General features: G+C 33.7%; 1 protein-coding gene across 1 annotated transcript in view; it reads right to left on the reverse strand.

Annotated features, from left to right (window-relative positions):
* Positions 1–3,729: 3,729 nt before the first annotated feature.
* Positions 3,730–24,795, reverse strand: part of LOC145674804 (F-box only protein 32) — a 237,791-nt gene continuing 216,725 nt past the window's right edge. The window contains exons 6-8 of the mRNA XM_081745023.1: positions 24,054–24,226; positions 18,345–18,607; positions 3,730–7,922 (exon numbers count right to left, since the gene is read on the reverse strand). Of these exons, the coding sequence (XP_081601149.1) occupies positions 7,718–7,922; positions 18,345–18,607; positions 24,054–24,226 (641 nt within the window). The 3' untranslated portion in view covers positions 3,730–7,717. The remainder of the gene's footprint in view (positions 7,923–18,344; positions 18,608–24,053; positions 24,227–24,795) is intronic.

Consider the following 24,795-nt stretch of genomic DNA (forward strand, 5'->3'; position numbering starts at 1 on the left):
AGAGGGATAGAAGGTAGATCTTGGCATATGGACGAAAAAAAAAAAAAAAGACTTAAAATTCTAGTTCCTTGTTTTGAAAACCATTTAATTTTGCTACCGTCACCGCGTGTTCACATCATCATCAACCCTGACGTGGAAGAAATTCTTGTGTTTGTGCCGTTCTTGTAGTGGCTGTGAAGTGAAGTGCGCACACGATGAGCTCTTCAAATAAATCTAAATAATTGAGCGGTTTTCAAAAACGTAAAAGAGAACGCGAAAAGGAAGAATCTGTTAACGAGTTGCCTAAAATTGATTCTTTCTTTAAAAGTGTCAATGGAAATTCTGTGCCAGGTCCCAGTGATAGTGCTACGTCTCGTGATAATACTGCATCGGTTCCTAATTTAAGTATGAATGTAGCACAAAACTCACAGAAATGCAATGTTTGTGTTATTGACAGTGACAGTGATATCTCAGCACAGAGTGATTTTGAATCTGATAATGCGGAAAATATAATCGACACTGATCGTGGCCGGTATAGTGATGAGTTAGATATAGATCTGAAAATGAAACTTGTTCATTCAAAACCTCACCAGCCGAAAGCTCCTTTTCCGAAGGACCCTGTAACAAATAGATCATTCAATTCTGAATATTACAACATTAAAAGAAAAGACAAATCTTACATAGATTTTGGTTGTGTTCCTCAACAATACTAAACACAGTATACTGCCATATTTGCTGGCTTTTTGCCGACAGGAGCAACAAAAGCTTTAATAATGCGTGGTGCAATGGTACAATTAGGGATTAGCAAGGGTTATCAAAAAAAAAAAAAAAGTTAACAGTACATGAAACGTCAATAATCCACCTCAATTCATCTTTATCTTACGAGCAATGTCGTTACTGTCACATTTTTTTAAACAACAATATAAAAGAATTACCGATATGTTATCAAGGATATTGAATGTAATTTTAACATCACCTCGTTGCAACATACTATTCTGTGGTCACGACGAAAAAAAATCTTATAATAAAGGATTTTTTTTTAAGTATTATTGACTTACTTGCTCTATATGATCCTGTACTTAAGTCTCGTATTGACAATGAGAAAAGTAAACTAAAATATTTAAGTCCAAAAGTGCAAAACGAACTAATTTCTCGACTTTCAAAGACAGTTTCGGGATCAATTATACAGAAAATCAAAAATGCTCCATTTTTTTCTATTATATTGGATACGACTCAGGACATAAGTAGGGTTGATCAGTTAAGTGTCGTGCTTAGATATGTACAATTCGATGCAGGGAGGTCAATAAATATTTACGAATCTTTTATTATTATTATTATTATTATTATTATTATTATTATTATTATTATTATTATTATTATTATTATTATTATTATTATTATTATTATTATTATTATTATTTATTGGGTTTTTATGAAATGGAAGACCAAACCGGAAAGTCTTTCGAAAATAAGAGTTTGGATATATTAAAAAAAAAAAAAAAAAAAATCAGTTGAATCTAAATAATTGTCGTAGTCAGGGGTATGACGGTGTGGCTTACATGAGCGGCCAATATCACGAACTACAAGCGCATATCAAGGAAAGAATACCAACAGCTGCTTACGTATATTCTGCCTTCCACAACCTAAATTTAGTTTTAAATGATTCTGTTAGTAACATATCAGAGACTTTTATACATTAGTGCAGGAAATATATGTGGTCTTCAGTGAAAGTTGACTGGTAAAAACTGAACAATGCTCTTAATCAGGAGGCGGATCCAGGTGGGGGCAATCATCCCCCTTCCCTCCCAGAAGAGGAAACTTTCTTATTTTATACATAAATAAAACCAATCTCAGAGATTGAGGCTCTTAAAAGTAGCTCTAAGTAGCAGTATTACAGCCCATCGCCCCCCAGAAGTCCGTCCTGGATCCGCCTCTGCTCTTATTAATGAAAAAGTCAAAAGAACTTTGTCCTACTAGATGATATTCGCGGTTTGATAGTTTGCTCACCTTGAAAACTGGTTCTGTGTAAGTGATGATGTGTCTCGAAAATATCATTTTGTTTTCGAAAGCATCTAAAAAGAGAGGGGCCATGCAAATAAATAAACTACTGAATAGTTTCGACTTCGTAGTAATTATTACTTGTGTTTCAGTGCAAGATATTACAGTCAATTAATATTGTTACGAAATGTTTGCAAAATAAATCCATTGACATTCTGAAAGCCACTTCAATGCTAAAACAGGTTCAGAATGATATGTCTCAGTTGAGACAGAATTTCACAAATATTTTTTTAAAGGAAGCGAGGGAAATTGCAAAATTGGAAAATAGACCGAGCTTTTAAGCAAACAGGACAACGTCACGCTAAAAGGTTTTTCGATGACTTGGCGATTGATGAACAAATTGGAAACCCAGAAGAAAGATTCGGAATATTTGTGTTTAACACTTGCCTTGATGTAATTATCCAGCAGCTTTCAGTACGCTATGGAAGCATGAAATATATATCAGCGAAATTTTCGTTACTGCAGTCAAGAGAACTCATCAGTTTAGAAGAGAGGGAAATTGCGGAAAAAGCAAATAAACTTTGCGAATATTATCCAGAAGATTTATCTCCTACTCTTCTTGGACAGATTGTAAGTTTTAGATATATAATAAAGGGAAAAAAAATGTGACCTTTCAACTGTAAAAGAACTGGCCGAGCTACTGATAGTACACAACTCCATCATTACTTGTAGTGTCCCGGATTTGTGTACTGTGCTGCAACTGTATCTCACTTTACCGGTCACTACAACATCCGCAGAGTATACGGGTCACGGTGATATGCCTAACATTCGTCCATGGTCTCAAGACGATCGTAAAAATCGTTCCCATTGGGTACCCAGAGGATGCATAATCAACTCGTTGTTGTTTATAAAAGAAGTGAGCACAGTTTGTCACTTTTACTCATTCTAGACGTCATACCTTCAAACTAATTGCATCTAGAAACAAAAATAACAAATTAGTATATTAAGATATGGGCACAGTTACTACGTAAGTGTCATACACTAACCTTAAGGGGCAGACTACCTTAACTACTTTTTAAATAATATTTGTATTTATTCTGTAATAACTTACATACGTTATTAGAAGATAAATAAGTTATTACAAAATAAATACAAATATTATTTAAAAAGTAGTTAACAAGGAACACAGACAGCATGATAAGTCATCAATTACCATTAAGTTCATTTTTCTAGTCGTTACCTTAACCTAGATTTTTGAGTAATTCAAATTCTGGTCACACTGTAATTTCTATGGATGGCAACACTGAAAATTCTTCCGATTCGTATTTTCGGGTGTAGAATAACATTATCTATTATTGAGGTAAGTTACATTTCATTATTTCTTTTCATTTACGAAAAACTGGCAAAAGAAAGATTGTTAACTTTTAAAAAAAATATTTAGTAGTCTGCCCCCCTTGGCACTTTGCTACGACAACAAAGTTGCTAATCGACCCACGTAGCAAATAAACATACAAAACTATACAACAGTGATGAGCTTTTATATAACAATGTAATAATTATAACCTTAAAGCAAGAATCTAAAAGTGGAAGTCAGTATTATTTTCTTTGATATCCTTCGCATATTGCGCAAACAGTTGTTAACCTTAGACTTCTGTATGTTGATAATCAAAACGCTTATTTTGTAATCCCTGGTTGAAGCAATAATAAAAGATAAAATTATGTTCAATCATTTATTATGGCTCTTTTATTTACAATCAGCAGCTGCCAATATTTTTTTGGCAGTCTTCATTTCATGCTTTACTCCTAGTAACATCATTTAGATACGGAAAATGGACCGTTTATTCCATTTGGTTAGTTTGAAAATCAAGCATCCGACATAGTTCTCTAATTCTTAAAATAATGTATGTATATACATATATTCACTTCAATTGATATATTTTTTGTTAAATATATATATAATCTCATCAAAATGAATCAATATTCCAGATTATATGTTATTTCAAAAATTCTACATATGGTCAGCTCAATAGCACTGCCACCCTGGCTGATTTCATTTTTAAAGCTTTTTTTTTAAAACAGTTTTAAGAAAATAGGTTGAGAAACAGATCATTTTAAAAAAAGTGCTTGCACATCACAGAGAAAAAATCTCCTTCCGATCATATAAGCTTATTTCTATGTATATATATATATATTTTTCTTTTTATATTAAACATTCACAAACACGTGCACATATATTATATATATATAAGAACTCTCCTGGACGCAAAATACTACAGTGAATAAAAAATATACAAAAAATCAAATGCGTAAAAAGTTTTCGACAAGTAAAAATCTTGTTCATAATTTTTTTATCATCATCTTCTTCTTCTTCTTCTTCTTTCAGATGCAAATGTGCACCTCAAAATGAAAGACAGTGGTCATAAAATAACTAACTACAAAATAATAATAATAATAATACAATAATAATAATAATAATTAAAAAAAACAACCACAACCACCTAAAAACCTCTACGTAGGAGCTACTTTTCATCAGGCAAGTGTCTTTGGATTGCAAACTCACTACTTAGCACTTGATTTTTTTGTTTATTATTTGTAAGTGCATACTTTGAAGTATATAGCTGTTGCTTTCTAAAGCATAATAAACAAATTAACAAAAAAAAAATCTTATCATAACAAGTGTTTGCGTGAATGGAAACACTTCCTGTAGTTTTCTATTTTTTTCACGTACATATATTTCTATATATAGATATAAATAAATTCCTTCTTTGTATAAACTTTATACCGAATCCCCTGTTCGATGCAGATCTGTTGTCTATACATTTGACTAATTTATGTAGAGATTCAACAAAGGTGCATCTCAGGAAGCACAACACACAATGCGCTTCTCCGTTTTATTTCACTCTAGAAAACACACACAGGTGATTCCTAATGTTCGTACAAAACTCTGTGAAGTTAGTCTTGGCAAATAAAATATATATATATATATATATATTTTTTATTAGAATGGGTCGAGAAATATATCGCAGGCGAACTATAAAAGAGCAGGGAAATTTCGTCGCCAACATTTTAAGAAAAGCATGAGGCATTAAGATTTGACAATAGCTGCCTGTTACCAATATACTGTATGTTTACAACAGTTATTGAAAGAAGAAGTTAACTAGATAAAATGGTTGTTTCTATATTTATAATAATTTCTAAGCGAACCCTTTTATCTATTGTACTGTTTCGGTGTTACCTGAAACCTTCGTCAGCAGATCTGGGAAACATTGTTATGTTTTTAACAAATCCTCAACGAGTTAAAGGAGTGAAAAATCATTGAAGTTAATGTACAATTAACGTTTAATCGTAAATTAAAGATTATAACAACATCTTTATAAGTGTGTTAGAAGTGAACAAGATTTTTACAAATTAGCACAAAGTTATATCCTCACAAAAAATGTTGTGCGTAAGTTCTTCACAGCAACAAAACTTTCAAAAGAAAAGGATTCTAGTGCAAGGGATTTACGTGACGAAATAGGCAAGATAAAATTTCAAGAATTCAGATGTTGCTAAGGAAGGTATCCGGGAACATTGAAACAGTACAGCTAACAGCATACTCAATATATAAAAGAATTCTAGTGCAAGGGATTTATATGACGAAATAGTGCAAGATAAAATTCTAAGAATTCGGATGAATTGCTGAAGAAGGTATCACGGAACATTGAAACAGTACAGTTAACAGCATACTCAGTATATAAAAGAGTAGATTTACGAACTGTTAGATATGCTGTTGTTTCAATAGAAAGTAAAAAGATTAGTTAGGTTTAAAGCACTAAAACGATACTTTTTTCTATCTTTCCAATATATTTTATATGCAGCGGCAATATTCACAAAAATTCAATCAAATTTAAGATGAATATTCAAACTTTGTCCAAAGATAACTTTAAAAAAAAAAAAAAAAAAAAAAAAAAAGATACTTTATGCACAAGAGAATTTCATTATTGAAATCATGTTTCTGAAGGATAAAATTACCAGCACTCTACAATGAATAAAACAGAATATTTTTTAAAAAAGTGAACAAATTTTTTTCTAATTATTCTCAACTTGTCTTTTGGAGAAAATTTGAATATTTGTATATTGAATTTAATTGAATTAGTGTGAATAATTAGTCGCCGCCTACAAAATACATTGGAATTATAGGAGAAATGTGCTGCCATCATCTTTTAGCCATAGCAGGACGTAGCCAAGGGGGAATCCGGACCCCCCTTCGAAACCAGGAATGGAAAAAAAAAAAATAAGGAAGGATGAAACAAAAAGAAACGAGAAAAAGAAGAATCAGCGTTAAAAATAAAAAGCTATAGCAAGTGTTTGGTTACTCTTTCTTATGAGGAGCTCTGTATGGAGGAAACGGAAGTGGGGGATGGGGTCACGTTAAAAATGCATATTATTGTAACGGAGCATTCCGAATTCCATCTAGCTCCATGCTAATCCTATGGAGTACAAGTGACGATCGATAAACCGGTTCTATCAGATAGACTCTCAGGTAAAACTTAAGAAATGTTCACAATCACCAATAATACGAACCTGGCAACACAGATTCTAGTTACACTTGTTAAAGAAATTTTCAATTTCAAGCAACACTAATCCATTTTATAGGATGTCTTTACTGCCAAAAAAGATTTCGTTGCTATCCTTCACGGCATTAAACAAAGAAAAAGAAGGCAAGAAGAACCGAGTTCGAATGACCTCGGAAGACTATATAAAAAAAGAATAAGGATAAGAAAAAGAAGACAAGTTTCTCTCTTTAAACGAAAGTGATGTATTGACGAAGAATCTTTTTGAATACTTTTTAAAAATATTATTTTATTCGAGATTTCTTCCCAGTTTGTTATTAAAATACTAACATATCCTCATTTTATTGTTCTAACAAACCAAACAATGTAAACTTTTGTCAGAAGCGTCAAGAAAACCCAAGGTCAGTCTGTACTGTTCATGTTAAGCCGTCGTTGGAACTTTGCTTTCAAGTTTTCTTACTCCTAGTATATTTATTTGTTTCAAAGTTTTGACTTGTTAAAATTCTCGCTAATAATGTTTGTAATGAAGAATTTCTCGACCAGTTTTTATCAGACCTTCCTTTCCTTCGTTTCATGTAAGAAACAACATCACAAAGTTTTCTTCCAACATTTGGAATCGCCCTATTATAACATAGAACATGTGACTAGTACAGGAACAAAAAGCATTTCATACTTTTCTTTTTACCGCAATTAAATCATCATCTTTTAAAATATACATACATATATTTATATACGTATCTTATGTTTTTTCTTTTAAGATTATTTATTTGCTTTTAGAAAGCGAGTTGAGTAAAATATATTTTCGTTTATTTATTTTTCAGTCTTTTTTCAAGATTTTATCTCTCGTATCGCGCAGCACGGTATCTCTTACAGAGACCAACTATTTCGCGTTGATATATCTGCATGTAATACACGCTACGCAATGTTTTTTTTCTTTCTCTCTCTTTACTGAATTCAGTTGAACAATCCCTCCTATTCCAGGGAGAGAAACACTGACATTCAATAATCTCGATAATTTTGAGGTCACATTACCAACACAGGTGCATATTTAGACAGCGCGGTAACTTGTACATTTCAGGAACCGACTGATGTTGGTTTTATTCTGAACTGCTTAGGAAGTAAAACCACAGTCAATGTTTTTTTTCTTCTTAGGAATCTTGCTGAGATAATGCGCCTCGTTGAAGATGTCACAGTGAGAAGAATTTCAGAAAGGCCTGAGGAGGAATTGGCACATATAGGGAGTTCCTATCCACGTTTTCTCGATCCAACTTCTCTTGATATTCAGGGTCCTGATCTGCAATACAAGGGTGTCCGATCGATTTCCAGAATAGGCATCGGCAGTTACGGCAAAGCTGGATGATCTCCGCGTATTCTTCCCTCAAATTAAAGGATCTGTAAAACAAGATACACGATTAATTAATTGGAATCACATAGTTCTGTTCGAGGAATTCTACACAATAAACTACCATACTTGTATAAGAAATTGAACAGTAATACTTTTAAACATATGGTTCATGAAATTGCTGCAGAATCACCTATTTTACAGTGCTGATAAATATTTATAAATGAACATTTAAAACGACTACTTCAATTAGGAATTACCTTAGGTAAACTTTTGCTGTATCTTAGATCTATCTGTATGTAATAAAAATAATATCTTTTACTTTTATATCCACTTAAACTTTGTTATTATTATTTCATTTTAACACTCGCTGGTGTCTTCTTTAGTAGCCTATACCACAGCTCCTTCAAGACACAGAGGATCCTTTTAAGAGCCTGGTATATGACGAAATATGGATTATTGAAGAAGACACCGGCAAGTGTTGAAATGATATAATAATAAGTTTTACGAAATTAATAGATTATTTTCATTATTTAATATGTATCTTACATTATCTTTAAGTAAATATTATGTATTTGACTTTACATCTACACTTTTACTGCTTTTATTGTATGTGCATTGTACTGGATAGTATGATATTTATTGCACCCAGTGTATCAAAATACATATGCAAACTGCAGCTTGGTACAAAACATATCAGAGAACACAAATCTGATTAGTATACGAGGTGTGTTCAAAAACTATCGAACCTTTGGTTGGCAAAAATACATTTATTGATTTGGAAATTTGAAAAACTAATCCCCTTCAAAAAGTAGTCTCCTTGGTAATGCACACACTTCTTCCAGCGCTCCCGCCATTGTTGGAAACACTTCTGGAACGCAGTTTTTTGGAAAAAGGTGAGCAACCGTTTCGTCGCATTCCGCATTATGTCTTCTCTTGACTCAAATCGAGTCCCTTTTAGTGGCATTTTCAGCTTGGAATATAACCAAAAGTCACACGAAGTCACGTCGGGTGAGTAGGGATCCTGCGTGATTTCCAGATGCCATTGCTTCTGCTCCATTGTTAGCACCTCCATTTTTGCAAATTTCACGGACACTCTCCTCATGCTTAAATTCTCGTTCAAGATTGAATGTACCGATCCGATGCTTACACCCATATTATTAGCCATTTCTCGGACTGTGATACGACGGTCCTGCAAGACCAGAGTCTGCACGTGCTCAATGATATTGTCATTCCGGCTTGTTGAGGGACTATCTGAACGTGGTTCACTGTTCACTGATGTGTGGCCATCTTTGAAGCGGTTGTACTCCTCCTTTAAGCGTCTCCAAAGGCCTGTTGAATCTCGCGAATGGTTTCCGCTTAGGTATCACCAAGTTTTTGGCAAACTGATGAAATATCGCTACTCAAGTTTTTCTGTCATTTTAGAAAAACTGAAATCCGATGACCGATCATTACACGTCTTCAGTCGCTGGCCGACTGCCACCGATTAACGCTTTCTACGGGCGGAAGAAAATTTACGACTGCGCATGAGTGTCCCCTCTACATCTACACTGAAGAAAGTCTCCCGCGCTTCATTGATTTACGCGGGAAAAATAAGGTTCAATACTTTTGAACACACCTCGTATATTACATTTACAGATAGTTAATTGACTACAATATCCAGAACTAGCACAAATAATTTCGTTCGCATATGTGTTAAAAGTAAAAAGCGTAGAGCATTGAAACATTTACGATTTAAAAAAAAAAAAAAAAAAAAAAAAAAAAACTACTTTTCGTTTCAGATATCGTGAGAGGCCGTGGTACATCAGTTTGATCGCCAGGGGAATGCTTGTGAGAAATGGTCGCGACAGCAGAGAAATATGGATATTGCGTCCTTGAGTTGCATGCAAGAAGATCAATAACCACTTTCCGAAGACATTTCTGTACACGATTTCATACGGAAGCACAATGTGAAAAGAGAATACGCGATTGGTATTCCAAATTTACAGCAACTGGATGTGATTGCAAGAAGGAATCCACGGGAGGACTACACGTTTCAGTACGAAGGATCGGAGACAGAAGATATAAACTTGACTCATTGGCTATCAGCATAACTTTAGATGTAAATGCTATGCAACATGTGAAACTAATAAAATTATACTTTTAAAAAATAAAAATAAAAATTTCGGAAATCGGAATGAAAATCGATTTCCGAAATGCATTCAATGAAATCAATCGAGATTCCATGCTAGCTGCAGTAAATAATCACTTTCCAAATTTCTGTCTCTATGTTTTTCAGTGCTATTCTGAACCTAGCAACCCTTTTGTAGGAGACAATATTATCTTTCCTCAATGAGGCGTTCAACAGGGCGACCCCTAGTCCAGCACTCTTTGCTCTGACCCTCCAGCCAGTTGTCAATAATATAAACACAGAATTGAATGTGTGGTATCTCGACGACGGATCAATAGCCGGAAATACTGATGCAGTACTACTTAGTTTAGACAACATTCGCTCACAGGCAACATTCACCGGTTTACATCTCAACCACTCAAAATGGTGAGTTTTCTAGGCGCTAAGGAAGAGGAAATTCAGCGTCTTTATAATAAATGTAATGAATCTGCACTTGATATGCAACTACTGCTATCAATTAATGCTGAACTCCTAGGCGCAGCTCTATAAGCAGAAGCCCGGAGGAAAATATTGGTAGAGAAGATTTCGAAATTAGAGTTATTCTTGTCACGCTTATCAAACATCTCAGCTCATTCAGCGTTTTATTTATTGCGGGCCTCATTGTCAATACCAAGATTACAGTATTTCCTCCGATGTTCTCCTTCCTGGTGTGAAGAGAACTTGCTTGAGAAATTTGACGATACTATAAGAACAGGATTGGAATCTATCCTCAACTGCACCCTAAGCAATGAATCATGGTTACAAGCATCATTACCAGTCCGAAATAGAGGTCTCGGAATCCGTCGGGCCACAGATGTTGCTAAGCCATTATTCCTTGCTTCTTTCTACGGCTCAAGTCAATTAACTGGAACTTTGCTACAGAGAGAAGTCGAATTGGACACCGATTCAGAGGTACAAAACTGCATCGACAATTGGTCTAATTCAGTGGGGTCTGCTCCTCCGGCTAACGAGAAAAGAAATCTTCAATCAGCCTGGAACAAACCCATAGTAAAACATCATATTTCCTCATTAATACAATCAACTCATAAGATCGAAGACAAGGCAAGATTCCTCGCTGTTTCGTCCCCGGAAAACGGTGCATGGCTTAAAGCTCTACCGTCATCTTCTGTTGGTCTACATTTCAGCAATGAAAGTTTCTGTATAGCTACAGCTCTGCGGATAGGAGCAGATATTTGCGAACCACACAGTTGACGTGCTTGTAATGCTCTCGTCATTAAGAGACGCTTACATGGCTTATCATGCAAGAGCAGCGCAGGTAGACAATCACGGCACTCAAGTGTGAACGATATAATTTTGAGATCTCTCACATTTGCAGGTGTCCCATTAGTACGAAAACCAAAGGGATGCAGTCGTTCAGACGGAAAAAGACCAGATGGAATGACTTTAGTGCCCTGGGAAAAAGGGAAAGCTGTAGTTTGGAACTTCACCTGCACAGATACTTATGCTCCTTCCAATCTTCCACATTCATCATCACGCGTAGGTCTCGTAGCTGCTTGTAAGGAGACCGACAAGAGGAATAAATATATTAATCTCGTTGATAAATATTGGTTTGTTCCAATTGCCATCGAAAACAAGTAGTACTTGGGGTCAAGAAGGAGCTAATTTTATCAAGGAAATCGGCCATCGTATTTCACTTATATCGGGAGATAAACGATCTAAATCTTTCCTTATTCAACGGATCAGTATCGCAGTTCAACGTGGGAACGTGACAGCCATTTTGGGTACGTTACCCACAGGTAAAGAATTAGAGGATATCTTTCTCATACACTATAAGGAAGAAAATAACGACTTGGTTTCTGAGTACCAACGATGGAAAGATATTTTAAACAATATGCACTTAAGAATTTATCTCATCATAACTGCCATCGTCATTGAAAGATACATTTTCATTTTCACGTTTACTATCCCAATTTGATTCTAATGTATATCTTTCTTTTACCATAATTTCTTGTCCTTTTAGCATTTCTTGTTATTTTGCCACAATTTCGTCTTATGTTGATATTATTTGTTTTATTATTATTATTATTAATTGTGTTAAGAGCTTATGATCATTATGAATTAGTTTAAGTCGATCATATACTAAATCAAAATGTCTTATCATATATATTTTATAGAAAATCTTGACTCTTATGTTTTACACAAAACTAAAATAACCTTTATACGTAGAAGTTACAAGATTTACATCTGAATATGTTCTGTGCTAAAGAAATCTTTTAAACCTGTATTTGATAGTGTATGTGATCATTTAAGTTATTATGATGATCTGTAATATTAGCATTGTAATATTTCAATAAGAATAATATTTTTTGTAAAATAATAATAATAATAATAATAATAATAATAATAATAATAATGCTAATAATAATAATGCAGAGCACTTTAGCTGTGTGATCAGGTGGCTTCCTCGGTCATCTGGCTTCACTCTGGTGACTTTTGCTTTCTGATTTTGTCAAATATGCAAATTTATGTACACTCCTTATCATCTAATCTCGATGGCCTGAAGAACTGAATCCGAGCGGGTGTTCGTACGTAGAGTTGGCTAGAATATACTCCGATGTGTGTAAATGGGGTTGGACTACCGTGAAACTAAAAGATGGCATATCGAGCAAGCACTTCTAGCTGAAACTCTGTGAGTTTTACTTGTCACACTATATGTTTCAATATTCTACAAGATTTTTAACACAAAATACGAACGAAATCAGGGAAATGATTTGTGCTAGTCCACTATATAAATGAAGGCGATTGCTCAGTGTTAGAGCGTTCACCTCTGGTGCATGGGATCCGTGGTTCGATTCCAGCTTGTGCCAAGTGAACTTTGTGGTGGACAAACACCGTGTGCGTGAGGTTTTCTCGGGGTTCTCCCGTTTCTTCCCACTTTTTTTTTCATTCCACCATTTCATTCATTTCTCATTATCACCGTCTCCTTTAGCCTAGCCGGCATAACCGTGGGACGTAAAACTTAAAAAGATTTCACTTTTTCTATATAAATGTACTACTTACATGAATGACATACAAAATAAGTAATAATTACATTAGTTGTCTTAGAACTGTTGTTTATGTTCTTTATTAAAAAACTCATAAACATAATAAATGCATTAGTTTAACAGAATTTTTCTTACTACTACCTTGAACCTATTCAATTCAATCATCTTTATTCAACCATCTTTATTCAATTTAATGGTTTCTGATAAACAATTGAACAATTTACTGGATGCCGAGAAAAAAATCCTAGATGTTCCTAGTATATACGAAGGAGCATACGTATTTTCTTCAGCTTTTGTATAATGACTGATTTTGTATATTCTTTGATTTTGTTTTACGTACAATACACAACATAATGTGTCAAGCGATGGACATTAGATTTTCTAAACAACTATTTGGGGAGAGAATTCGTTGATTATTTCGTGAGAGTTTTGATATTTTTCTTTTATACTTTGAATACTTCGCGTGATCTTGTAATACCATCCCATAACATAATTCCATATCACATATCAGATTCTATACTCGCATAACATAAAGTTCTAATTGCATCTACTGTAATATTACCGATTAATGAATGAATACAAAGCAAATTGTGCTTCCCCCATCCCCCCCACACTTTCGCAGTTGAACTATGTATTCATCAAATTTATGAAACCGTTGTGATATAACACATGTTAGCGTGAGAAAATTATAAAACAAGCAGAAACATGAACCAAATACAGTACAACACACAACACTGTGAAGGTAGCTGGATGGCTTGATTCACAGATGCTGAATTTGGGTTAGAGGCCGTAGAATACGCACTAAACTATTTGACCTAAACACTATGGACTTCGGCACACGGTGATTTTTTAAATCTAAGGTTTATATGATGCAAAATTTCGGTAGCGGGATCATCTTCAGGAAAGGATACTCACTCCAACACGTGCTTTGAATTCTTACACGCTGAAGAGAGCGGGATCATCTTCAGGAAAGGATACTCCTCCAACACGTACTTTGAATTCTTATACGCTGAAGAGAGCGGGATCATCTTCAGGAAAGGATACTCACTCCAACACGAGCTTTGAATTTTTACACGCTGAAGAGAGCGGGATCATCTTCAGGAAAGGATACTCACTCCAACACGTGCTTTGAATTCTTACACGCTGAAGAGAGCGGGATCATCTTCAGGAAAGGATACTCACTCCAACACGTGCTTTGAATTTTTACACGCTGAAGAGAGCGGGATCATCTTCAGGAAAGGATACTCACTCCAACACGTGCTTTGAATTCTTACACGCTGAAGAGAATTCAACGGATGTACTAAACTCTCACACATTGAAACGGATGATACGGTGCGTGAGTATGTTTAAGATGATGGTGGACATATGAAACACATTTTGCATTGAGACAACACCAGAGTTCGTAGTGAGTCTTACGTCAGTGGTTTTTCCCTGTAGAAAAAGCTGTCAATATTCAGCATCCATTTGTTATTACAACTACTTCCTCGCTTTTAACGTATCGCCCGACATACCTTCGTTATCTCTACATTGCTCCTTGTTTATTGGTATCAACTACAGAATGATAACCTCCGAGGAGTCATGAATCCTCATATTTGCTAATGTTAAACGGTGTGGTCCGTGCGGGAGGCGGTCCTACTATTCTGATAAAGAACAATGTAGAGATTGTCCGTACAAGCAGATATAAGTCACTGTAAGATTCATCTGAGAGAAAACTCCTTTCACATTCACTGGAAGATATTGCAATTGAGCCAAAAGTGCGATTTAGAAGATGTAGCATGTCCGAACCTTTGTTTCCATGAAGATTCATATAGAAACCTGTTAGGTGTTATAACAAGTTTGAAGTTACTAGGAGTTACAAGTGTAAGCAAGTAGGCGGAAAATCCTCAGGCCAACCACACATTCAGTTCGATTATTGTTTATCATTGTTCGCATTTTTAGGTAGGTTAATGAAGTATCAAACATTGTCATAAAAGTACACAAAGAGTGAAAAGTGAATGACTGGACCGTGACTCAGTTGTCCTCTCCTCTCCTCTCACTGTCATACAAGTTTCAATGCTTTTTAGTAGTAATGGTGTATATTTGAATAATAACTAATAGAACTATTAGAACAGTGTGTTTTAATGTACAAAAGTTACAGATAAAGTTTAAGTAATTCATCTATTAGTAAAGGAGCAGGTAAACTTTATGTGGAGTTGTTTTTGAATAGATGAACGTCTTGACTGTCATAACGTTTGTATTCACGTTCTACTGTTTCCTATTTTTAATAATAAGTACGTTAGCTTGGCTTGTTACAAATATGTAAAGTTAATTGGAGAGCCAGTTGCGATCTACCTTAAAAGTACAACGATGGGAGCACATAATTTCCACAACAAAAGCACGAATTGATTATCTTCCATTCAAGCGGAATTCGCGTGTTAACTTTCTAATTTCTGCTTCACTACATGTAAGCCCTGGACTTTTTTTTTTTTTTTTTTTTTTTTTTTTCAGTACTTGGAATTTAAAATCTTAGAACATGAAGACGAATCAGTATCATATCTTTCAAGCTAACACTTTTTAACAGCTTCTTTCAGACTACTATGGCATTTTTATAAGTGATTAGGGAAGAAAGAAAAAAATAACAGTGCGTACCATCAGAAGGAATGCATTGCATATTCCAATATATAATACTTTACTGTTTGTAATCGTATGTATTAGAAGGAAGATGCAAATACAATTAAAGGATCAAAATAAAAAGGTTTCTTCTAAACTGCATTCTAAGTCAGTTTCAAGGTGGTGGTGGTGGTTCTTTTTTTCTTTCTTTCTTTCTTTCTTTCTTTTCATGTTTATGGTACTCCCAAAAGAATTTAGTTCCTGAGTTCAGCCTTGATAGCTTCAGGTAAAATGCTTAATTTACAAGTACGAAGATGATATTTACGCATGCGTTGTAAAATATCTAAATATAATATGTTGGCTATCGTAAAATGTTGTTGCATTGTAAACATTTTATCCTATATACGCTGCGGTAAACATGTTCAAATTTTCAAGATATCTACTGCTTGCAACATAATACAGTCAAGCATCTTGGAATACAAAATAGTCACAGATCTTTGAATGTAGAGTAATTACTAACCTTAGGGTACAGAACAGTCAAGAATCTTACAATATAAAACAATAAAAATCTTAGAATATCAAACACTCAAGGATCTTAGAATATAGTACAGTTACGGATCTTAGAGTACAGAATACCCAAGAATCTTAGAATATAGAACAGTAAAGGATCTTAGAATATAGAACTGTCAATGATCTTAGAATAAAAAAAAATAAATAAATAAAAAAAAATTAAAAAAAATGAAATGAAATCTTTGAGTTTTACGTCCCACGGTTATGCCGGCTAGGCTAAGGATCTTCGAACATAAATAGTCAAGGATCTTAGAATATAGTACAGTTACGGATCTTAGAGTATAGAATACGTTAGAATATAGAACAGTAAAGGATCTTAGAATACAGAATATCCAAGAATCTTATAATACAGAACAATAAAGGATCTTAGAATATAGAATACCCAAGAATCTTATAATATAGAACAGTAAAGGATCTTAGAATATAGAACTGTCAAAGATCTTAGAATACAAAAGAGTTAAAGATGTTCGAACATAAATAGTCAAGGATCTTAGAATATACAGTTACGGATCTGGTACAGTTGCGGATCTTAAAAGTATAGAATACCCAAAGATCTTAAAGAACAGGCACAAATTTTAGAATATAGAATAGTCGTGAACCTTAGACTATAGAACTGTTACAGATCTTAGGATATAGAAGAGTCAAGGATCTTAGAATACGAAACATTAATGAATCTTAGGACATACGATAGCCAAGGATCTTAAAATATAAAACAGACAAGAATCTTTGAATATAAAACATTTAAGGATCTTAGAATATAGAACAGTCAAGGATCTTAGAATATAGAACAGGTAACCATCTTAGAATATAGAACAGTTAAGGATCGTAGAACATCGAATGGTCAGGAATTAGAATACAGAACAGACAAGAATCTTTGAATGTAGAACATTCAAGGATCTTAGAATATATAACAATCAAGGATCTTAGGAAATCAAATATTTAACAATCTTAGAATATAGAACAGTTAAGAATCGCAGAATATCAAATAGTCAGGAATCTTACAATATAGTACATTTACGGACCTTAAGATATAGAGCAGTCAATATCTCAGAATAGAGAACAGTTACGGATCTTAGAATATAGGGGAGTCATTGATCTTAGAATACAAAACACTAAAGAATCTTAGAATATAGAATAGCCAAGGATCTTAGAATACAGAGCAGACAAGAATATTGGAATATAGAACATTCAATGATCTTAAAATATAGAATAGTCAGGAATCTTTGTATATAGAAGAGTCAAAGATCTTAGAATAAAACTGTTAAGGATCTTGAAATGTAGAATTAAGGATCTTTGAATATAGAAGTCAAAAATCGTACAACATAGAACAGTAAAGAATCTGAGAGTATAGAATAGTCAAGGATCACAGAATACAGAGCAGTCAAGGATTTTAGAATACGGAACAGTTAAGGATCCTATGATATAGAACAGTAAAGAAACTTAGAATATAGAACAATAAAGAATTCTAGAATACGTAACAGTTAAAGATCTCACAATACAGAACAGTTAAAGATCCTTATAATATTATGTATTATAATATCATTACCTTTCTGTAGCATATTACGAGTCAGTTTAAGGATACAAGGCAACGGCGGACTTGTCCTGTTCACCATGGGCAAAGGTGTATCTAAATATTGTCCAGTAACGAAGTAAATGGGACATGTGACGCGGATTTTAACCACAGAAAGCATAGCTTGATTGGTCCTAATCGGAGAACGTTTGATCTGTGACTAGGACTATATGTGAAGGCTACACGTTTCTTAAGAGAACAACCGCTACTTCTGTGTTGATTTTGCTGGGAATCCCTCCTATAGTCCAGACTTGATTCCCATAGTTCCATTTATTTGGACCTTCAAGAAATATCTCAAAGGTCAACGTTTTGGATCAGGCGACAAACTGCGAACTTGTATAATAAATTGGTGAATCTTACAGTTCAAGACCTTCTTCCAACAAGACAAAAATCGTTGTAACAATGTCCAGTTTCAGAAAAGTATTCTGACTGGTTTATGTACGTGATAACTCTAGTTAATTTTTTATTTGACCAATGTTTGTCGTTTCTCTCTGTTTTTAGCGTGTAGATCTCACATTTCAAACCAGATGTTTACAAAGTGAATATAAATATTGTATGAGATAACATTTTGTTCACAAGGCATACCCACCTTCTAAGTTTATGATATATCTGTTGCCAATCTTTTTTCTCATTGAGCTCTGGCTCCCTGTTAAGTATAAAATTAATTTGCTGATCCGAGAAATGAAACTTGCAGAGCTCCCTCCAAATCCTTTGTTCATCGACGAGGCGCTGCATCACACTGTACGCTTTGCTACTGTTCTCCAAATCTTTGTGGTCGGCCAATCGAAGCAATACTTCCCGTATGCACTCTTCTGGAAGATTCTGCAATTTTGGAAACACGTCATCTCCAGGCTGGAAAAAAACATTAATTAGCATTAATATTTTTTCCATCCACGCATCTTTTAATTAATCAATAATTCAAAGCAAATTAATTAAAATAGGACGATGAAAAATGAAAAACTTAACCGCCTGCAAGATGGACATAGTTTTGTTTTCGTCGTTTTGTACCTATACTACGTAGCAATTAAAAAATTATTTACAACAAGAATTTTAGGAATGATTCAAAAAATGAATCAAAAGATTGCAATCTTGGCCAATAATTAGTTTTCGGATCAGGAGCCACAAAATTTTTGAATGACCCCTAAGTTGAGTTTTCGTATTTTCTACGGAACAAACATACCTTACTGAGTTAAGTGATAGCTTGGGTTTGGCTACACTATATAAGTTTTCCAGATATAACACATACAAGAACATTTTTGATTGGAATCTATTGAATCTTGGATCAGAGGCCACAACATTTTTCAATGACCTCTAAATCCAGTTTTCGTATTTTGTACGGAATAAACAGCACACAAAAAATTTGATCATTCACCTTTCTTTCAGAATCCTTTAACTCACAACTGTAAATTGTATTAAGGTTGGTTTAAAGGGACAAGTTTTGCCGACAGATGGCACTACAGTCTTCGTATCTCTCCCATGTATTTTTTACCCTTCAAGAATATTCACGATTTCTCTTACAAATTGCAACCCACAGACTTCAAATTTTTAGGAAAGAAACTTCATAATCTATCGAAGGCAATAATCCGTGCCGATTTTTTATTTAGAATTTACTTCAATGTTGGAATGGCTTCATTGTTGAAATGAATACCCAAACCTTTAACAATGGACCTGCTTCAACAATGAAGAAAGTTCTAAATAAAAAATCGGCACGGATTGTTTCCTTTGATAGGCTATGAAGTTCCTTCTCTAAAATTTTGAAGTCACTAGGGTGAAATTTGTAAGAGAAATTGTAAATTTTCGTGGAAGGTAAAAAATACATGGGGGAGATACGAACACTGTAGGGACATTTATCGGCAAAAATTGTTCCTTTACATTAACCTTAATAGTTTGACATAAATTAACGATCTGTCACAACCAGAAATATTTTAAGTAGAAATAAGCGGCAAATAACAACAAATATTTATTAATAATAATAAAAGTAGGTGGTCGATGTTGGGACAAGAAGTAAGACAGACAATATTTATGATGAGCAATTGTGTATATATATGTGATGACAATAGCTAAATTTACATATGTGTTTATTTTGTACGTCTGTGATAATGGAAAAAATAAACAACAGGATTTTTAAATTTACTAGGTTAAAGCTACGTGGATAACACACTGTTCCTGTACGCAAATAAAAAGAACAAATAATTTTTATTTCACAAACTTACCGTAATTACGATAATTCTAGATTCCAGATCCAACTTTACTATTAAAACTAAAATAATAGTTCTATATATTTGCTAATTGCTAATTGTAGCTATAGGATACATATTGAATAAAATCTGGTACAAAGTAAAAAGAACCACGCACTTGAAGTTTCAATTCGCCCGGTAGATGCCAACCACTGCCATGTAACTTTTATCGGCGCGATGTAACTTTTATCTGTTACTCGTTATCGTGTGAAGTAATGGATAGGTTAAAATCTCCGTTAAGATGTTAATGGATTGACTATAATGTCAAACTCAGTCCAGACAATCGTTGTACCTATCTATTGCAAAGAAAGCATTCAAACATTCACTTTCATTCACGAATTATCGATAGTTGCATGATCGATGTGTGGACTAACGATAGTTACATGTTATTACCAATTTCGTACGCTTTTTGGAATGGTTTGTGTTAGGTATAGTTAGTACCATCATATATATATATATTTTCCATTCACTTTCGTTACCTTTTTAACCTTTCACCATTTGATTTTCGTTTTGCAGTTTTCTTTGCAGAAAAGCCAACTATCCAGGTTTGAAAATAATAAATACAAAAAGTTAAGACATTACAATTAACAGTTACCTTCCCAATTTTTCCTTCAACATCTAAACATTACAAGTTTTGGAACATTTCGCGTTCCATTCTCAGGGATAACATAATTACAACGGGAACAAAAAAGCTATATGAGGATGTTTTGATATATCACACTGTTAATATATAGTTCGTGTCTTAACAAATCTTGACATCCACATGCAATTTTATTCTTCCCTTGACTTGCATTTTTCACTTGTAACCGTTTTGTGTCTGAGGATGGAGCATACCGTCGAATGTGTTACGAAAGTTAGGATGTTCATACTTTGAAAATCTGGTAGTTATTGCGATATTGCATTAATTTTTTTAAAAACAATATTAATTACGATATTTTAACATCATACTATTTATGTTCGCAGGTTATTCACATGCAAGAGGGCAACAATTTAAATAAAGAAAGTCAGACGATTTCAAATTACGAACTTATAAACAAAGATTAAATTGTTAGGTGCCATGTTAGCTTTCCACACAAAATTCTACACTTGCTAGATTATTACCCTTTCAACTTTTTCAATAATGCTTTAGTCACTACCTTACTCAATCTCAGTCGAATGTCTTCATATATAAAAGTTTAGTTACATGGTCGTGACGACTTTGCAAGAGTTGAAATCCTCAGTCTGTTAAGCTCGCAATAGTGGTCTGCGTTTCATTTCTATATAAGTATCTTCTCTCATGTTGTCTGTGATTACTTATTTATTACATCTCTGCCTGGAATTAATTTTTCTCCCAAAATAAATACAGGTTTGATTTGAATCGTCTGATAGGAAAATCGAATGTTGTGTTTTGTTTAATATTGAACCTTAAATTAGTTTTATTATACAGAATTTGTAGATATTTACGACGTATGGCATGACAGAGATATTTACGACGTAGTCTTCTTACCCCCAATTAATTAGCAAATTGTTAAAACATGATACGTACAACTATGACTTACACTAGTACGCTCTAGCTACTATTTCTACAATGATGCCTTCTATAGTCCGCGTCACCCGAATTGGCGTGTGGCATCAGCCAATAAGCTAGTAGTGCCCTTTTACTGAACCTTCAGGGAGGAATCTAATCATTCATAATTGATTTTGTTCATATTTGTGGACAATTATGAATGATTAGATTACTCCCTGAAGGTTCAGTAAAAGGGCACTACGAGCTTATTGGCTGATGCCACATGCCAATTCGGGTGACGCGAACTATAGTGTGAATTTAATTTTATACTTCAGGAATTGACTAATTTTAATAAAACTGATTAATTTAGCTTCTGTTCGTTTAGAGATAAGTTTTTTATCAAGATCCGTTGAGTTGGTTCAATAAATGCAACAGTGACATTCATACATACAATACTAAAAACAAAAGCGATCTTGCAATTCCCATTCATAATATAGCACTCTACCAAAAAGGTCCAAACTATACACGAATACAAATTTATAACAGCTTACCCATCAACATAAGAAACTCAAAATCTGATCACCATTTTAAACAAAGACTAACAAAGTACGTACAAGAACACTACTTTTATACTTTCTCGGAATTTTATGAACATGCTCAAGCTAGAAACTTGTAGTTGTATGAATCAATAGGAAAGTATTTATTTTATTATTACATGAGTAGTTATTCTTATTTATATATTATCATAATCAAATATCTTCAATACATGTTTACTAAATACTAAACGAAGATAGCATAATTTGTACCAAAAAAAAAAAAAAAACTACAAATTCTCGCACTACAAATAAAATCAGGTAGATGAATAGACAAGGTGTGGTATATCTATGTATTAATATGTATCATGTGGTAAGACTAATATGATGTATAAGAAATTATTGTAGTAGTTTATTATATAGAGCTAATATGATTTGACATGTTCTATGCCGCATGTACAAATATACAATACTGTGGTCTCTTGAACGCAAAATAAATAAATAAATAAATTCTCTTCAGGCGCAGTCAAAGACGCTTAGCTTTCAATATCCTTGGAAACCAGCGTTGGTTTACAGTTGTTAACAGAAAAAAAAAAAAATCAATTCTCAACATAGATCAATGAAGAGGCTAGTAGACATATACGCATAAGCTATCGAGCTTAAATACCATTCTCTCCTTATATGGATGCCCATGGTACAGTCATCAGAAACAAATGTGTATAGATATCCTTCACAAACTTTTCTGAACTTCAGAAGGAGCAGACCAATTTTAATTTAGTTTTCTTTGTCGTACACAGAACGTTACTCAGAGTGCTGTTGATTTACACAATATAAAGTGCAAAGTGGAATACATATCATTCCTTAGTGTTGTGTGTCTGTTATTAATTTCTGAAATATTTCAAGAGCAACTGCTACCTTCATCAGTTAATCGTCGAAAAAATACCTGACGTTAAACTTACTCAGTATTTTGTATTATTTTTGCCCAGAGAAGTCATACAGGACCAGTGCTTGTATTTGTTTGGGACTTTACAACATTTATTCTATTCGATTTCACGTATACTTGGTTTACAACATATTAGGTTACCTGCGATTCCTTGGGATTTGAAAACACTCATTCTATACGATCTCACGTATGCTTGGTTTATAACGTGAAGTTATTCGCGAATGTTAAATTGGAAATAGCGTATCCTATATTATTGCAATTTTGTAGTTGTATAGTAGTAATATGTAAGTGGCTAAAAATGTTAAATTGACTCAAGATTCAGTATTTTTCGTGAGAACGCAACGTGTGTTGTTGTGAAATATAAATTCATTGATAACTTTTTTTTTTTTTTTTTGACAATTGACTGATGAAGGAAGCAATGGATCTTGAAATATTTCAGAAATGAATAATTGACGCACACCATAGGTGAGTAATTTGTTTCATTAAACTAGATATGTGCATTCCTTATTTACACATGAAATTGATATTATATAGGATTTGGCCACACGCAAAATTATTACAAGTATATCGATATGAAATTATAAATGTTTCTGGGAAAAAAATGGCTAATAGATAAGTGTGTGTGTGGTATTAGAGCACTTGAAGAAGAAACTTTAAAAGTAGGAAGTATTTTGTAATGTTTCTAATTCAATTAATCACGTTAAGTTTTGAGATATATGTCACAGGTATGATAGAGACTAATTATATCAAATTGTATTCATCATTAATAGTATCAAAATTAAAATGTTGGCATTGTTTATTATAAGTTGTTGTTTGAGGGCAATAAATAATTCGTATTTTCAATATTTTGTTTTGATTTTCTGTATATCTCTATTAAATTGGTCAATTGATTCAGAAGTCACTGAGGAAATTTATGTATCGTTTTTTTGCTCGCGACTTACAAGTTTCGATTCATTTGAAACAGAAGTTCATTCACCCTCCTAGAAAAGACTTCTTTTTGTACAAACGTCAACAAACATCGTTGCAAGCAAACGCGTAGGTTAGACTACCAACAATAATGACCAATATATATTCCTACGGTAGACATTCGACAACTTACCTCCCTAATCTGAATTCTGTTAGCAATGGAGAGGATGCGATTTATGGTTCTGACATGTTGTTCCCACAACAGTGAGCTTCCCAGTGGTCTGCCCCAACACGCGCAATCAGTTGTCAAGCGAAGCTGCTGCAGAAGCCGATTCAGCATGTGGATATTTTGTTGGCTTGCTGACACTGGAATTCAAGGCAAAATATGTTTCAAATATCAGTTATACAAGCCATATCCCATCATCTGTCAATTATTGTAACACACAACCTGTGCATGGTTTTGTAACGTAATTATTCCAAATTACATGAATAATATAAAACATGACATTTAAAAACCAAGTTTAATATCTACTCGTGTTTACGAAGATTTTTTTAAAAAAATGAAAAGCCTTATAAGAAACGATCCGAATTTATTATGTTTGTTATGTTGTTATAACGAACAAATCCATCAAAGTTGAAGTGTTCCGTAGATACTTGTTTCCGTGCTATCACTGTCCTTTTATGAAGTAATACAAACTGTTCACAAAATTTCAATATATATGCTTTTAAATGTAACATTTTCTGATATTGATCCAGTTGTTTGGCGATCTGGATGACTGGAGTTCGAATATTTGGAGTTTTACTGTGTTGTGTATATATAAGTCGAAATTTGAAATATTTTTACGTCACGTTTTAAATCGGGCTTATTTTAAATCCTACATACATAAGTTTGGTATCATTCTTTTCTGAAATTGTGATAAGTGTTAGAATTTCAA

Source organism: Thermobia domestica, chromosome 18, assembly GCF_964235325.1.
Source record: "Thermobia domestica chromosome 18, izTheDome1.hap1.1, whole genome shotgun sequence".
Lineage (NCBI taxonomy): Eukaryota > Metazoa > Arthropoda > Insecta > Zygentoma > Lepismatidae > Thermobia > Thermobia domestica.